The 15,934-nt window shown below is 55.6% G+C and overlaps 2 protein-coding genes and 1 long non-coding RNA gene across 7 annotated transcripts; 2 read left to right on the top strand and 1 right to left on the bottom strand.

Moving 5' to 3' along the window:
• Positions 1-1,893: 1,893 nt before the first annotated feature.
• On the bottom strand, positions 1,894-12,651 carry LOC133078989 (uncharacterized). Of its 3 annotated transcripts, XR_009697995.1 has the most exons (5): positions 12,275-12,651; positions 11,070-11,951; positions 5,267-5,420; positions 4,504-4,571; positions 1,894-3,813 (listed from the first exon to the last, which is right to left on the bottom strand). It is a non-coding gene; the product is annotated as an uncharacterized LOC133078989 (long non-coding RNA). The 3 variants fall into 3 exon arrangements; XR_009697994.1 differs by having other exon boundaries at positions 4,504-5,420; XR_009697993.1 differs by lacking the exons at positions 1,894-3,813; positions 4,504-4,571; positions 5,267-5,420 and having other exon boundaries at positions 8,634-11,951.
• On the top strand, positions 2,524-12,275 carry GAPDHS (glyceraldehyde-3-phosphate dehydrogenase, spermatogenic). Of its 3 annotated transcripts, XM_061174152.1 has the most exons (11): positions 2,524-2,625; positions 5,195-5,309; positions 6,053-6,149; positions 6,327-6,433; positions 9,253-9,343; positions 9,425-9,543; positions 9,950-10,031; positions 10,321-10,472; positions 10,636-10,798; positions 11,857-11,954; positions 12,051-12,275. In XM_061174152.1, exons 1-11 carry the CDS (start codon positions 2,559-2,561, stop codon positions 12,121-12,123), a joined length of 1,164 nt encoding a protein of 387 aa, XP_061030135.1. In that variant the 5' UTR covers positions 2,524-2,558; the 3' UTR covers positions 12,124-12,275. The 3 variants fall into 3 exon arrangements, with proteins under 3 accessions (XP_061030135.1, XP_061030136.1, XP_061030137.1); XM_061174153.1 differs by lacking the exon at positions 2,524-2,625 and having other exon boundaries at positions 5,290-5,442; positions 6,036-6,149; XM_061174154.1 differs by lacking the exon at positions 2,524-2,625 and having other exon boundaries at positions 5,290-5,442.
• On the top strand, positions 12,492-14,328 carry TMEM147 (transmembrane protein 147). Its single transcript, XM_061174188.1, has 7 exons — positions 12,492-12,675; positions 12,756-12,825; positions 13,331-13,390; positions 13,476-13,612; positions 13,750-13,834; positions 13,925-14,046; positions 14,129-14,328. The coding sequence occupies exons 1-7, from the start codon at positions 12,599-12,601 to the stop codon at positions 14,250-14,252; spliced, it is 675 nt and encodes a 224-aa protein (XP_061030171.1). The 5' UTR covers positions 12,492-12,598; the 3' UTR covers positions 14,253-14,328.
• The last annotated feature ends 1,606 nt before the right edge of the window (positions 14,329-15,934 follow it).

A 15,934-nucleotide genomic window follows, 5' to 3' on the forward strand; every position in this document is an offset into this window, starting at 1 on the left:
CAAATCTCTGGGCAACCTCAGGTGTGGCTTTCCTGCCCTTGTCCAGCACCTGAATGAGGGAGTTTCCCACACCGGGAGATTGCTGGGTAGGGAAGGGTGAGCTTCAGAATTCTAATCCGCCCCGAGATTGAGAGGTGGGATTTCTCCTTCGAAATGTACTCCATTTCTCTTTTCCACCTCTCTCTCTGCCCCACCCTACCATCTTCCATCAGCCTCGGTCCCTCTCCTCAGTGCTTCATTCCCATTTGCCACTATTTGATTCAGGACTTTGGCATCTATCTCCGTACGTGAGATTAGCCTGGAGTTGTCCTTTCTCTGCTGGTTTTAGTAACGTGGCTGTGCTGTGTCCTAGAGTGAATAGAGGAGGTTTCAGTAGCTGAGCTACCACAGCGCCCCCAAAGCACTCCCACCAAGCGTGCAATACGCGATGTGCGCATACACAGCGTGCTTCCACAGGGCCTCAGAGCACGTGCCCTACCCACAGCCTCTCAGCACAGGAGCTGCTACTTGGCTTCCCAGCTCTGCTTAGGCTCTGCAGCAGGTCCTGTAGAATGGCAAATATTTGCTCCCCATGCTTCAGCAAATCTTGCCCATAAAATCATCGGGATCTGAATCAGCCTTTGGGAAGATACATCTTAACTCCTTGGTTCTCCTCTTGTTATTGGCCTACTCAGATTTGCCATTTCTTTTTGTACCAGTTTTGATCCCTCATATTTTCTAAGAAAATTTTAATTGCATCTAGCTTTTCATATCTATTCTTGTAAAGCCGTACCAAATTGGTCTCTTTTCAGTCCTGGTTTTATTTGTGTACGCTTTTCCCCCATCTTGATTATACATGTTAAATTTGTCCCCCTTTGTTCTGTTTTTGGGTCTTGGTTCATTGAAATCTCCCCAGCTGTACACTCAATTCATTTTCAGTTCCACCTTTCCCGGGCCATCCAAGCAGGAGGGCTTCACCCTTACTCTGTGCCATGGCAGGTGCTTAGCAAACTCAGTTCTCATGGAGGTCTGGGGAAAGAAGAGGTTATGTCATTCTGCCCCTTCTTGCTTCCACACCTCTCTCTGGGATGATGACTCCTTCCTTGCCTAAACCTCACAGCCCCTAAATCTTGGTCACAGCTGTGTGTCAACCGGCCCTGCAGGTGAAGGTACCTGCCTGTGAGTCACAGATGTGCAAGCAAGCCCCCACCTCCCATGCTTTGGGGGACGGGAGCCATCTGTCTATTTGTTCTTCCCCTAATGTTTACTGAAAGCCTGCTTTGTGTCAGGCACAGTTCTAGGAGCTGGAGGACCAGTGGTGAACAAAACAGAAAAGAATGGGCCCAACGGGGAGACAATGAACAAGTAAGTCAGTAACTAGATCATGGAAAACTACATGAAAAACCATAAGGAAAAGAACAGAGTGCTGTGAGAGGATAGGACTTGGGGGGTTGCTCTAAGACTGGGGATCTGAAGAAACCTCAGGAGGTGACATTGATTCATTCATTCTGGTATTATTTATTGAGGGAGTACCTTTCAAGTGCCAAACATTCTTCTAGTCAACAGGTATAAAAGTGAGGAAGGCATGGGCTTCCCTGGTGGCGCAGTGGTTAAGAATCCACCTGCCAATGCAGGGTACACGGGTTCGAGTCCTGGTCCAGGAAGATCCCACGTGCCGCGGAGCAACTAAGCCCGTGCGCCACAACTACTGAAGCCCGCACGCCTAGAGCCTGTGCTCTGCAACAAGAGAAGCCACCAGAATGAGTAGCCCCCGCTCGATGCAACTAGAGAAAGCCCATGCGCAGCAACGAAGACCCAATGCAGCCAAAAATAAATAAAATAAATAAATTAAAATAATTAATTAATTAAAAAACAAAAACTGATTTTTTTTTTAAAAAAAGTGAGGAAGGCAGACAAGCACTCTCTAGTGGGCAGAGACAATTGGCAAGCTAACAAATGAATAAACAGGATGATTTTTAGAGAGACATATGCTGCGTGGAAAATATAGAGTGTAACCCTAGAGCAGTTTTGCACATTGGAATATTTAACCCAGGATGGGAAGTCACACAAGGCTTCCCGGACGATGGGTAGATGGAGGGAGTGGGGGTGATGGCAGATAGTGACTGAGAAAGGAGAGAACTTTAGATGTGGAGTTAGGAGGGCCTCTCTTAAAGGGTGGCACCTGAGGGAAACCAAGAGGCAGCCAAGGGAAGACCTGGGTAGGACTTCCAGGCACAAAGAAATAGCTAGGGTAACTATCCAGAAGAGGGTCCAGAACGGCATGGAGCCAGTGTGCCCAAAGAGAAGAAAGAAGAAAGAAGACAGCAGAGAAAGGGCTTTGAAGACCAGTGTAAAATGTTGGATTCCATTCTAGACGCCAGGGGTGGGCTTGGAACGGTGGTACACGGCCACACGCCTCGACTGGGAGGGGGCCTTCGCGCTGCCTCCTCTTGTGACGTCACTGGGCTGTGACGTCACGGCAAGAAGCTCCAGCTCCTCCAGCCCCCGAGCCCCCGTCTCGCAGTAACATCGCGGCGGGTGCCGAGGCAGCTGGCTGGGCCATGAAACCTTAGGAGGCCATGTCGAAACGCGACGTCATCCTCACCAATGTCACCGTTGTCCAGCTCCTGCGACAGCCGTGCCCAGGTGAGGGAGGCGGCGGAGTGCCCCCGGGGAGGGGAGGGAAGGGCGGTCGGGGAGCTCCTGTAGCCGGGTCTGAGTACCTGCCGGCGAGCGGCGCACCAGTAGTGTCCACCGGGAGCCGGGCAGGAGGTGCGGGGTGGCCTTGCCTGCCGGGGCTCTTCCATCCGGAGCAGCTGCCCTTGCTCCCTCCAGCCCCACCCTCCTCACCACCGGCTTTGCCGGCAAAGTGGTTTCTATGGCAATGGTGGAGGGGACGAAGACCCCTGCCCCCAGGTTGGGTTTTGCACCAATAGCGCGGTGGAAGGGTAGAAACAGGGGCCGGGAGGGAGGCCGGAGCCGGGTTTACGAGGGGACACCTCTGAGGACGGCCGCTGGTTGTTGAAGTGCCTGGGCGAGCGAGGTTTCACATAAAATTAACGCTGCTGCGAAAGAGCCGCTTGGGGATTGGTGGACTTTGTCCTCCCTGGATCGCACAAAGCGAGGACACTTGAGCGCGCCGGGTGCCGAGCACTTTACAGGTGTGCGCTCAGTGAAGCCTCACAGCCACCTCTGAGGCCAGTGTTTAGTGTCCCCATTTTACAGAGCGGCCACCAGATGTAAGAGGACACAAAGCACGTTTCTGGGTCTCAGCACGGGAATAGTGGAGTTGGGACTCGGGGTCCCTGCTCGCCCTACCTCCCCCGGCCAGAGGTGCGCGCACACGCTCCAGCCAGACGAATCCAGGCCTTCCGGAGGGCCACCCCATTCGCTCCCGGCCTCCTCCCTGGCCTCGGGCCAGGCAGTCGGCGGCCTCAGCACCGCAGGGGTGGGCGTGGCCGACGTGGGGCGGGGCTTGGGCGGGGCTCCAGGGTCCTGGAGACCCTGCTAGACGCAGCAGCAGGCAGGTTAACAGCTGTGGGCCTTGAAAACCCTCCCTGCTTATCACTCGCTCAGTGATCTCGGGCCTCGGTTTCCCCTCTGTGAAGTGGGTATATAGCACGTACCTCACAGGATTCAATGAGCTGATGCACGTGAAGAGCTCGGCACCGCACCTAGCCCTTGGTGGCACCCAGGAAATGGGAGCGTCGTTGTAACTGGTAGAGAGCGCGCCCGATCCAGTGTTTCACCTACCGGGTGAGGCTTCATCACTGAAGCTCCTCCGGGCTCTTCCTTCCCAGCGCAGCAGCTCTCCTCCAGCCCATGTACCCCACCCTGGAGCGAAGGGAGAAGGGAAGGCTGGGGGAAGTTGTGAGAGAAGGACCACCTGGGTTTTCTTTTGAAAGGTCACTGAGTGGGCTCAGATCCCCACTCTTCACCCATATGGACAGAGCTCTCCTTTTCATGAGAGCAGAAACAGAACCCCCAGGGATACAAACGTTCTTAAGGTCACCAATAAACACTGACTAATACCTTTATGAACTTGTAGTGCTACTGGAAACACACACAGCCCAGCCTCACGCCACAAGGTCTGTGGCAGCCTGGAGAGACCAGGGAGAGAGACAGGTCGGCTGACCCCCAGCTCCTAACCCCACCCGCGCCAAGGTGCCTTTGATTCTGGTGCCAAGCGCAACTCCTACCTTCATCCTCCAGGTTCTCTCCAATCCCTTCCCTCTCCCTTTCCTCACGAATACACTTCATGTCAGACTTTCTCCCCTCTATTAAAATCAGCACCTACTGGGCCTTGAGATCTCACTGAGACCTTACAGTAGCCCCCAGGTGGAGGGTCAGATGTGACATCAAGAAACAGGCCAGAGTTTCATTAACTTGCTCAAGACAACTCAGCTGGCAGGTGGCTGAGCCAGAGCTGACATCCAGGCCTGACCCCCAGCTTGAAACCCTCTACCAGCTAGGCCCCTGACTGCTGTCTCCACCACGTTTCTCCTCCCTACCTGAAGCCCTCACCTGTAGCTCAGGTAGCACAGCTTCAAGCACAGGTGTTCTCAGTGCAGCATGGGTGCGGATCTGTGTGTCTGGAGAGGCAGAAGCTGATATGGGTTTCCATTTGTTTCATATATTACGATAGACCTGTGTTTCCTAAACTTCTCTGAGGGTAAGAATCACCTTGTTGGAAACAGGATTCCTGGGCCTCAGTGCAAACCCAGAGTCAGATTTCCCTAGGAATCAGCCTCCCGGTGATTCTTACCAGAACAGTTTGGGGACCACTGGACTAGATGGATTATCAGGCAAGTTTGGGAAATGATCTTTGAAATATTAATGTACGTGGAACGTTTCCTAGACTCTATCATAAGCACTACATGTATCACTCGTTTAATCCTCACGGTGACCCTCTGAGAGAAGTACTATTATCATCTCCATTTTACAGAAGAGGAAACTGAGGCACAGAGACTATCACCCCTAAGCAATTGTTAAAAATATGTACCCACTGAGTTAGAATCTCCGGGGAAGAGGCCCTGGCATATTTTAAAGCAAGCCCACCCCCTGCTCATTCTGTTGATCAGGTCGGTTTAGGAAACACTGGGCTACATGGTTGGCCACTCAGGGCCAGGAGCCAGCAGCAGGTTCTGGGTGGCAAAGATGGCTCATTCTGTCGCAGTCATGGTGCGGCCCACTGCCCCTCCCCCACTCCCAACAGTGACCAGAGCACCACCCCCACCGGAGCCCCAGCCAATCAAAGAGCAAGTCCCACCACCTCCGCCTCCTGCACCTAAGGTTTCCGTGGTTCGGGAGCTGACTGTTGGCATCAATGGGTGAGTCGCCCCGGCCTCTGACCCATTCCTGAAGCTTTAGGGCCCGGCCTCTCCTCAGTCACTAACTGGAGCATTTCTTCATGTCTCAGCAATGCTTTCATTCTGCCAATCCTGGAAAAACAACAGGGATAAGGTAAACAGGGCTCCACCTTCAGAGAGCTCACATTCCGGCGGGAAGTACATAAGACTGAAGAGGGCAGTGTTAAGCCGGGGAACTCAGGGAAGGCCTCTGGGAGGTGACACTGGAGTAAGGCCTGAGTGACAACTGTGCAGCAAGCAATGGCTGTGGGGCGTAGGTGGCAGCTCAGTGTAATAAGGACGGGCAGGAATTCAGCATGGCTGGTGTGGCACAAGCAAGGGAGAAGAGGGAGGGCAGCGGAAAGCTGGCAGGGGCCTGGCGGACCGTGGTAAGGAGTTTGGACCTGGCTTTACTGTTAGAGAGTGGTGGAGGTTTTCAGGTCAAGAGATATAATCTGACCTGAAGTTCTACAAGATCCGCCCAGCTACAAGGTTGGGAATAGGGGTATAGGACAGATGGTCAGAGGAAGCGCAGAAAGCAGTGAACAGGCTGGTGAGGTCATCTGGGCAAGACAACGCTGGCCCGCACAGGGACGGCTGCCGTCTTCCCCACCCAGACCCCTTGAGTGGGACTCTTCTCTGTTACCCCCTTCCCCCTCATCCCCTCCTCTGCGTGCTGGCTGAGGATTCTGAGGACAACCCCCTCAGCTTTCGTTCCTGGACAGATTTGGACGCATTGGTCGCCTGGTGCTGCGTGCCTGCTTGGAGAAGGGTGTTAACGTGGTAGCAGTGAACGATCCGTTCATCGACCCAGAATACATGGTGAGCAGCAGACAAAGGGCAGGATCGGGGAGAGTGGGACCAGGGTGGGGAAGGGGTTCAGGGGAGCTCTGTGGAAGGCTCCCAGCTGCCATGTGGAACCTTCACTGAAGTGGGGACTCCCTGGCAATGCTCGCTCCCCATCCACCCCAAGACTAGGAGCCATTCTGTCTCCTGCAGGTGTACATGTTTAAGTATGACTCCACCCACGGCCGATACAAGGGGAGCGTGGAATACAGGAATGGACAGCTGGTCGTCGATAACAATGAGATCAGCATCTTCCAGTGGTAAGGGCGGCTGTCTTATGCAAGCCTGCAACATACTAATGCAGGGGATGTAGAGGTAGAAGGGGATCCCAGCCTCTCACACGGGGTTCATAACCCCCCAAATTGTGTGTGCACATGCCTCTGGGTACTGGTTTGGAGAGGGGGCCCACTGTACTCAAAGTACTTTTTTATTTAACACACATGTGCATGTTTTCTCTCAGGCATATCAGCTCAACCTGTCTAAAACTCAACTCTTGATTATCCTTCAACCCTCAAATCTATTCATCTCCCTGCCTGGGAAATGGCATCACCATCTAGCCAACTGCTTCCACTCACTTCCTACATAGGAGCCACAGAGACCTTTTCAAAACATCAACTGGACCTGGTTACTCCCCCACTTAAACCCTCCAGTGGCTTCCCATCACCCAACAAATACAATCCCAGCTGCTGACGGGGCCTCCCACCAACTATATGCCCTGTTCCCCAGCCTTCCCTTGTCACCTCAGCGACACTGGCCACCAACCTCCCGGGACCCTGCGCCAGCATCTTTTCTTAAAACCCACTTCACCTAGCTCTCACTGATACAAATACTCCTCCTTCATTGGAAGATACGTTTAGAATCTGCAAGTCAAAAGCAATAACACTGGATGTTTAATAAGATTCAAATACATTTTCAAAATACCAAAAAAATTAAAAATTTATAAAATGGGAAACAGTAAACCTACTTTATCTTTCTAATGTAAATTATCAGCCACTGCCGGCCCTGTGGCTGCCTCCAATTTCCAATTTTACACACACGCACACTCGTGAGCTCTCTCCAGCCCCAGGCAAGCTCTGCAGCCTTCCCAGCACTCCTCCCAGCAGGTCCACTCTCAGCCCCGCTGTTTATTTGTGGTCAGGTGGTCAGGGATGGGTGGAGGCGGGGACTGGAGAGTCAGTGAGAATTGGAGAAGCTGCTTGACCCAAATTTGAAATCATGACAGCAAAAACAATTCCAAATTCCAGCAGAGCAGTCATTACTCAGACATACTGTGTCCTTTCCTTCCTCAGCCTGGGCGCCATCGTTGCCGCCACCTGGGGTATTTTCCCAGCGCTGCCCCGTCCCCACACAGCCGCCCCCTCAGTGTGTGCCCCCCTCAGGTGCCACCTTCCCTGGTGACTGCAGCGCCTCTTCCCCCTTCCCCACTGCTCTCCATCATCAGCACGAGTTGCATTGCTTGTGTGTGTACTTTGCCCCGCTCCACCCTTTCCAGTTGGGTGACCCTGGGCAAGGCAATGAACTTCCCCAAGCCTGTTTCCTCATGTATCTGACAGGGATGCTGAGCATACCCACCACAGCCATAGCAGGGAGCACGGCCAGAGGCGTGTGGGGAGCACCGGGAAGGGCTCACGCAGCCTCCTTGCAAGGAGGGCCCTGTCAGCCTGTGGCACCACTGTTGCTCTGGCACCCGCGGGCACAGGCCCTGGTCCGGGGTAGACTCAGTACTTCCTTGAAGAATGAACAGAATCCTCAAAACAAGCCCCTGGGCAGGAGGGCAGGGCCCATGACAGCCTAGGGGAAGGGGCTGGGGTCTCCAGGGGCACCGACTCTCTGCCCCATGCCAGCTCAACAACTGCTACAAAGGAATTTGTTGAAGTGCCCTTCCCCCAACTTGGAAGGCAGGAAATGAGGGGGGCATCAGAGAAGAGCTACTTGGGTCAGATGATGAAGTGTGACCTGACAGATGACCAGGGAGCAAGAAGAACCATGTGTGGTGGCCCAGGGAGAAGAGAGGAAGCCGCTCATTCATTCATCCCTAGGGCCGGCCTGCCTGTTCTCCCAGGCAGCTCTGCCTCTACTCTTTTCACCTCTGTCCTGGCTCTTCTGAAAAATGCCAGTAATAACAGTACTTACCTCAGGTCATCAGGATTAAAGGAGTTCAATACAGGTAAAGCACTCAGCACGCAGGCACATGGCAGGTGTTCAGTAAACATGTGTAGAATGGCTAATAAAAAAAAACCACACACATTGACTGAACCCCTCTGGAGGGAGCAGACCCAGCCTTGCTGCCATGGAGTGCTCTAGATGAGACAGACACCAACTATCACAAAAGCAAATACTGCAGTTGTGATAAAAGCTGAGGGAAAAGATTAGCATAGAGTTTACCCATGTATTGTTTGTTTGCTAAAGCCAAGTAGAAAACAGCAATAGTAGATGTTTAATATGTTTCAGACACAAATGTTTGATATCGAGTGAAAAATGTATATTGATAAAACAAAAAACAGAAAATCTCCTTTACCTTTCCAATATAAACCACTAGCCACTGCTAGCCCCAGGGCCGCCTCAAGGCTTCAGCCCCCTGGGAGCTGCTCTCTGGATGTGCTGTGTGTTTTCAGGGACTTGCCTGGCCTCTGGCAGCAGGATCCCTGTTGCAGGAGCTGAGTAGTCAAGAGAAGAAGGGCTAGGAGGGCCGTGAAGAGGTTGCCAGGGCTGAAGCCAGAAGCAGTAGGGCAGACCTCACCCTCCTGGGGTCTATATCCTGGGCCGCATACGTAGAAAGGGCCTGACCTGGCTGGGAGTAGTCTAGATGGTCCCCCAGGCGGGGCTTGAGGCCTGAGTTGAGGAGGTGGCGGCTTGTACCCAGGCATTAGCAGGTACAGTCAAGAAAAGTGGCCCACTAGGGGGGTTAGCGATGAGAGGCAAGACCAGCAGGGTCGGACCCATCTGGGGCAGCTAGGGATGTGTGGGGTGAGGGGAACAGACGGCCAGGCAGGAAGGTGTCTGGTCAGCCTTTCAAATGGTGAAGGCCATGGACTATGAAGGCGAGAGACTGACTCACGGTGCTACCGCCCCTCCACAGCAAGCAGCCCAAAGAAATCCCCTGGAAGTCTGTCGGGAGCCCCTTTGTGGTGGAGGCCACAGGCGTGTACCTGTCCTTAGAGGAAACTACAGTAAGTCGGGGACAGGTGCCCAGGGCTGCCCGGGGGGTGTGGCACTTGAAGCACCTCATGACACCTGTGCGCCTTCCCTAGGCCCACCTTGAGGCAGGTGCCCTGCGTGTGGTCATCTGTGCGCCCTCTCCAGATGCACCCATGTTTGTCATGGGGGTGAACGAAAAGGACTACAACCCCGGCTCCATGAAAATTGTCAGGTAATGGGCAGCAACGTTCTGAAGCGTGTGCCTGGAGGACAAGCCAGCCTGCGGTGGGGAGGAATCCGACTCACCCTCCCCACTCCCACTCCCACTCCCACTCGGCCCCTGGTGCTCTTTTCACATCAGTCCACTTCTCCTCCCCAAAGTCTTAACAGCCATCTTGTTCATGTTACCCTAAAACCATCTGTTAGAACTGCACGACTTCCAGAGAACATGCTTGGGGAGCTTCCCCCAGCTGCACCTCTGGTGCCTCCTTCGGTCTGACGGCATCCCCGATGCTCCCTCATCCCCAGCCTGACTTTTCACAAAACCAAGCCTGTGTGCAAACCCTGAAAGGAGGTAAGGGTGGAGGGGTGGCTCTGCGACTCACCTCACGGTGCCTTGCACACCCGGGCCGTTTCAGCAACGCATCCTGCACCACCAACTGCCTGGCCCCCCTCGCCAAGGTCATCCACGAGCGATTTGGGATTGTGGAAGGGCTGATGGTGAGCTGGGGAGAGGGGCTGGGGCAGGAGGCATGTCTGGGAAACTGTACCTCTTCCTCCCATACTCGCTTAGTGTGTGGAGTTAACAGGGAGAGACTGGTTTGGGGAGGAGAAGCCCACCAGTGGTGAAGTCTTTTAAACTCTGGACCCTGCCTGCATGTGCCCCTCCTGTGACGGTGGTGGAGGCCCCGCCAGCCTCCACACCTGGGTCACCACCCTGCGCCTGGGAAAAAGAGGCATGGGAGCTTGGGAGCAAGAAGGCCTCACCTCGGCCCTCTTCTTCCCCAAGACCACAGTCCATTCCTACACTGCCACCCAGAAGACAGTGGATGGGCCATCAAAGAAGGCCTGGCGAGACGGACGGGGTGCCCACCAGAACATCATCCCGGCCTCCACGGGGGCTGCCAAGGCCGTGGGCAAAGTCATCCCAGACCTCCAAGGGTATGAGGGCATGAAGCTGCAACAAGGGTGGGGGGTGCAACCCAGGAGGACTGGACTAGCCCCCAATCCTTGAGGTGTCTACTGAGCGGAAAGCAGAGACAAGGGGGAAATGATGGAGAAGTCCCTGGGTTCTGACTCCCGCCCCTGATGTGGGATTCTCCAGGAAGCTGACGGGAATGGCGTTCCGAGTGCCAACCCCGGTCGTGTCTATTGTGGACCTGACCTGCCGCCTGGCCCAGCCTACCCCGTACTCAGACATCAAGGAGGCCATAAAAGCAGCAGCCAAGGGGCCCATGGCTGGCATCCTTGCCTACACTGAGGATGAGGTAGGGGCTGAGCAGAAGGGACCCTGGGAAGAGCCCTCTGGGAAGGGAGTGTGATTTTCCATTTGCCAAGGAGCTGTTTGCAGCGTATCAAGATAGGAACTGCAGGGCTGGGAAGATCACCTCTCCCCTACCTCAGAGTCTGCACTTGCTGCCCCTTTGGTCTGGAAAGCTTTTCCCTCAGGTGGCCACATAGTCTGTCCTCACCTTCTCCAAGTCGCTACTTCAACCTCTCATCTCAGAGAGATGTTCTTTTTGTGACCCTTTTCCTTACCTGAAATATCATTTCATAGTCACTGTTGGCCCTGCTAGCATGTACACTCCAAGACAACAGAGACTTTGGGCCTCGTTTTTCACTTCCATAGCTCCAGCCATCTTCCCAGGGCCTGGCACATAGCAGGTGCTCAATACATGCTTAGTGAACAAGACAAGGGCTCCCATTTCTCAACACTCGCTCGGGGCAGGCCACAGCCAGATGCCTTCCCTGTGAGGAATGGATATCGCGTCTCTTTGCTCCCAGAAGTGCCAGCTCTGTCCGTCCACCTTGGTGCTGTCTCCCTGCTTTAGCTCCTGAAGGTCCACCCTCACACAGCTGCCAGGATCTCTTAAAGAAATCAGATCACATCACCCCCGGAGCTGAAAACCTTCCTGTGGCCTTCCACCATGCTAGGGCCAAACCCCCAGGGCCTTTGTGCTGCACTTCCTTCCACCTGAGACCCTGCTGAGGGCTGGAGTTGACCAGATCCTCCTAATCATCCAGAGCCAGACTCACTGCCTCCCCTCAGGGAGGGCCTCTCGCTGACACATTCCACGTGCATTTTTCCCAGGAAGAGATGCCTGTTGGTGCAGCATCAGAGGCTGTTTGCAGTCTGTATCCTTTGGCCAGTCCCCTACCTGAAAAGCCCCCATCTGTCTTCCTCATACCCTGTCCCCAGAAGCTGGACAGAGTGGGGCTCCATCAAATACTGTAGATGAATGGATGGACAGTGTGCCCACGAGCCTGAGCTCCTGGAGGTCCCTGCTCTGCGACCCACGCTTATCTTTGACATTCTGATGGCCAGGTCGTGTCCACGGACTTTGTTGGCGATACCCATTCGTCTATCTTTGATGCTAAGGCCGGCATCGCGCTCAACGACAACTTCGTGAAGCTCATTTCCTGGTAAGGGGGAAGAAAGGGGTCAGAGAACGTGAGGGGAGGCTGGGGGTGGTCGGGAGGGATCCCCTGAATCCCCTCCATCCCTCCCTCCCTCCCCAGGTACGACAACGAATATGGCTACAGCCACCGAGTGGTGGACCTCCTCCGCTACATGTTCAGCCGAGACAAGTGAAGCAGGCTGGCCCGCCTCTGTTTCTCAGTGCTCCCGGGCCGGTACCCGTCTCTCCCGTCCCCGCCCTCGGCCCCCCGGGGGAAAGAGGGCGTCCCGCGCGAGGGGCCCGCGCCGCTGGGCCAACGGTGAAATAAAAACCTAGAGTGCTCACAGCTGCGCCCCGTGTCTCTGCGCCGGTCACAGCGAGGTCGGGTCCGGGATCCAGGCCCACCCCGCACGCGCTCGCTAGGCCCGCGCCCTGACCCCGAGAGCGGCTCCCGCGGGGCTGGGACCGCGCAGGCCCCGGCTCGGCCTCCCGCGGGTCGCCCGGGCACCGCGGCGGAGCCTGGTGACGTTAGCGCACCGCGCCGCGGACTCCGGCTCCCAGAAGGCCGCGCGCGCCGCGGCAGAGGCAGGTGGGCGCGCCAGGCCCGGGCTCGGGCGCCAGGCCGCCGAGGCAGAGAGGCGCGCTCCGGCGAGCCGGGCGGCCGGCGCCATGACGCTGTTCCACTTCGGGAACTGCTTCGCCCTGGCCTACTTCCCCTACTTCATCACCTACAAGTGCAGCGGCCTGTGAGTGCGGGGCGGCTGCGGGGCGGCCGCGGGGCAGGGGGGCGCGGGCCGGGCCGACTCCTCACCGCCCGCTCCCGCAGGTCCGAGTACAACGCCTTCTGGAAGTGCGTCCAGGCCGGGGTCACCTACCTCTTCGTGCAGCTGTGCAAGGTGAGGGCGCCAGCTGTGCCGCGCGAGGGCTTCGCCCCCCGCCCCCGCCCAGACCCCCGGCGCAGGGTGCTCCGGAATACCTGCAGGAGCCGGGCTTGGATGGGCTGGAAACCGAGGAGAGGTCCGCAAGCAACTTTTGTATAGCACTTTTAGTAACATTGAGAACATTCAATTGTATGACTAAGAGGGGTTTGGATACTGCTAAGAGCCTCTAACTAACCCCCAAGGTCCCACCGGCACTGCTACCGCTGCCCTGGTGGGTAACCAACCCCGGCACCGTCAGGCCTGACCCCGATCCCTTGTGATCACCACAGAACCCAGACTTCCAAGCCCCTGCCCTCAATCTCCCCTGCTCCTGCCTTCTTGCCGACATCTGGTGGTCCCTCTCCTCATGGGCCCCCAGAACCCCAGTGTACTGCCCTCCACACAACACACTAACTTCCCACCAAACCCACGTGGTTGCTCTCCCTCACCTTGAGGTGACCTCTCTGTTTTCTGGTCTCAGATGCTGTTCCTGGCCACTTTCTTTCCCACCTGGGAAGGCGGCATCTATGACTTCATTGGGGTGAGTGGGGCAAGGGAGGGGGAGGGAGTGCAGGAGTGGGGCCCCCTGGCACCTGTGCTTACTCAAGCCTCAACCTGACCCACAGGAGTTCATGAAGGCCAGCGTGGATGTGGCAGACCTGATAGGCCTAAACCTTGTCATGTCCCGGAATGCCGGCAAGGGGGAATACAAGATCATGGTTGCTGCCCTGGGCTGGGCCACCGCCGAGCTCATTATGTCCCGGTGTGTGCAGCAGCCTGGAGCCCAGATTCCTGAGAAAGGACACCTGGGTTCCAGGGGGGTGCCGGAGGGTGGGGGCTCAGATTCTGGGTGCTGAGGGTGTCTGGGTACTGGAGAATCCCTCCCTTTGCCTTCTTCAGCTGCATCCCTCTCTGGGTTGGAGCTCGGGGCATTGAGTTTGACTGGAAATACATCCAGATGAGCATTGACTCCAACATCAGTCTGGTACGCAGTCCTGCTTTCCCACACACGCGCCTTTTTGCTGGTGACTCTACTCCTTCTGAGGCCTGGCCCTGACTTCCGGCTTCCCTCCAGGTCCATTACATCGTCGCATCTGCCCAGGTGTGGATGATAACACGCTACGACCTGTACCACACTTTCCGGCCAGCAGTCCTCCTACTGATGTTCCTTAGCGTCTACAAGGCCTTCGTCATGGAGTGAGCTGGGTGGGGCTCGAGGATGGGCCCAAATGGGTTGGATTATCTCTTCTCCCTTCTTCATTGCGATGTTTCCCCACAGGACCTTCGTCCACCTGTGTTCCCTGGGCAGCTGGACGGCACTTCTGGCCCGAGCGGTGGTGACGGGGCTGCTGGCCCTCAGCACCCTGGCCCTGTATGTCGCTGTTGTCAACGTGCACTCCTAGGCTTGGTGGCCCAGACTTTCACGTACCTTTTCCCTGTCTCCAGGTTTCAGTGAAGTAAACAGTATTTGGAAAGTTGTCTCTGCCTCTCTCTCTCTGTCTGGAACTATCTACCAACAGTGTGCTCTCCTGGGTCCCAGAGGCCCTTGTTTTGGAGCCAGGTAGACAAGCTGGGAGACTAGCCAGCACTCATCTGTCCTGTGTTCCTGGACCAGTCCCTTTGCTTTCTGTTTTCCACAAGTTGACTGAGGGCTTGAAACAGACAGTCTTTAAGCAGTGGCAGAGACCAGGGCCCTCAGGGAACAGGTGATAGAGGGGAGCTAGAATCCAAGAGATGGTTCTTGCGGGCTTCTCCTCGCAGCCTTAACCTGGCCCTCTCCCACATGGCCCTTCCCTGGCTGGTCACCTCCTAGGTTCCCAGCCCCCAAACCACACCCCCATCCACTTTTTTTTTTTTTTTTTTTTTTTTTTTTTTGCCACACCACGCAGCTTGTGGGATTTTAGTTCCCTGACCAGGGATCGAACCCGGGCCCTCGGCAATGGGAGTGTGGAGCCCTAACCACTGGACCGCTGCCAGGAAATTCCCCCCATCCACCTTTTATATGGCAGCCAAGGGGATCTCTCTGAAACAGTCTTACTAGCTCACCCTTCCCTGCTTACAACCATCTGGGGCTCCTCCTTGCACAGGAACAGTCCAGTGACTTGACTCTTGGTTTTGCCCTTGAGGGCCTATTTTGTGATTCTGAAGTCCTCAGATTAAACCCTGGCCTGAGTCTTCTTAGGGTGGAGTACAGAGACAGCTGCAGCCCAGTAGTAGAGCTGTTGAGCCCACCAATTTGGATGTTGTTTTCCTGAATGCCACCCTTCTCATCCCAGCCCTTCCCTGGTCTAGTAGGGCCAGCTTCCTGCCCCTTTCTCTCCCCCTCCCTGAGGGGGATGGATTAGAAGCAGGGCTTTGAATGTCATGCTTAAGCTCCACCTGGATGCAAGTCCTGCCCACCTGGGAAGGTGCTCCCCAGTCCTGGTGTTCCCAGTGGGATCCCCAAGGGCATGGGATAGGGCAAGTGCCCCCTCCCTCCCTCCACTAGGCTGTCCAGCTCCTGCGATAATGTTATTGACCCTGGGCCTAGGAAAGCACCAAGCACAGCTCTGTTCAGCTCTGCTATGAGTCTCGGTGTTTTCAGAGGGAGCATTTACCCTAAGGTGGGGCAACCACCATCTAGCCCCACCTCCTCCTCATCGCTCCTAGTCAAGACAGGGTCCACAGGAGTCTTGGCTGGGGAGGTGAGTGATAGGTCACCCTGAGTTTGGTATGAAAAGGGAGTAGATGGGGCGCTCCCCCAGCCCACATGGGTGGATATGTAATGGCATTGCTTTCTCCCATACCGCCATCCTATGCCCCACCTAGCCTTTTGCACATATTGGGACAGTGAAGGTTGCAGAAATGACTGTTAAACAACTATTTGCTGAGCAGGGACTCTGATCCAGGCCCCCTACTGGTGGCCACCTGTCTGTGAAATAGTCCCAGCTTTCATGGGGCTCAGGGACAATCAGGGAGCACAGGCCAGAGGGATCAGTGCTGTGATGGGTGAAGCCTGGTGGGAGTGGTGGGCCTGATTAGCTAGACTACAGTGATCAGGGCTGTGATGGGAAAAGAGGGCTATGTCTGTCCTGGAGGAGAGGAT

This window comes from Eubalaena glacialis, chromosome 18 (assembly GCF_028564815.1).
Source record: "Eubalaena glacialis isolate mEubGla1 chromosome 18, mEubGla1.1.hap2.+ XY, whole genome shotgun sequence".
NCBI classification, from domain to species: domain Eukaryota; kingdom Metazoa; phylum Chordata; class Mammalia; order Artiodactyla; family Balaenidae; genus Eubalaena; species Eubalaena glacialis.

What these genes read in the sequence shown, in the direction of transcription:
- GAPDHS (XM_061174152.1), top strand. Translation starts at nt 2,559, where the DNA reads ATGTCGAAACGCGACGTCATCCTCACCAATGTCACCGTTGTCCAGCTC. An exon ending in CTGACTGTTGGCATCAATGG is followed by an intron (nt 5,310 to 6,052) that starts GTGAGTCGCCCC and finishes GTTCCTGGACAG; the next exon opens with ATTTGGACGCATTGGTCGCC. An exon ending in TTGCCTACACTGAGGATGAG is followed by an intron (nt 10,799 to 11,856) that starts GTAGGGGCTGAG and finishes TCTGATGGCCAG; the next exon opens with GTCGTGTCCACGGACTTTGT.
- TMEM147 (XM_061174188.1), top strand. Translation starts at nt 12,599, where the DNA reads ATGACGCTGTTCCACTTCGGGAACTGCTTCGCCCTGGCCTACTTCCCC. An exon ending in ACCTACAAGTGCAGCGGCCT is followed by an intron (nt 12,676 to 12,755) that starts GTGAGTGCGGGG and finishes CCGCTCCCGCAG; the next exon opens with GTCCGAGTACAACGCCTTCT. An exon ending in GCATCTATGACTTCATTGGG is followed by an intron (nt 13,391 to 13,475) that starts GTGAGTGGGGCA and finishes CCTGACCCACAG; the next exon opens with GAGTTCATGAAGGCCAGCGT.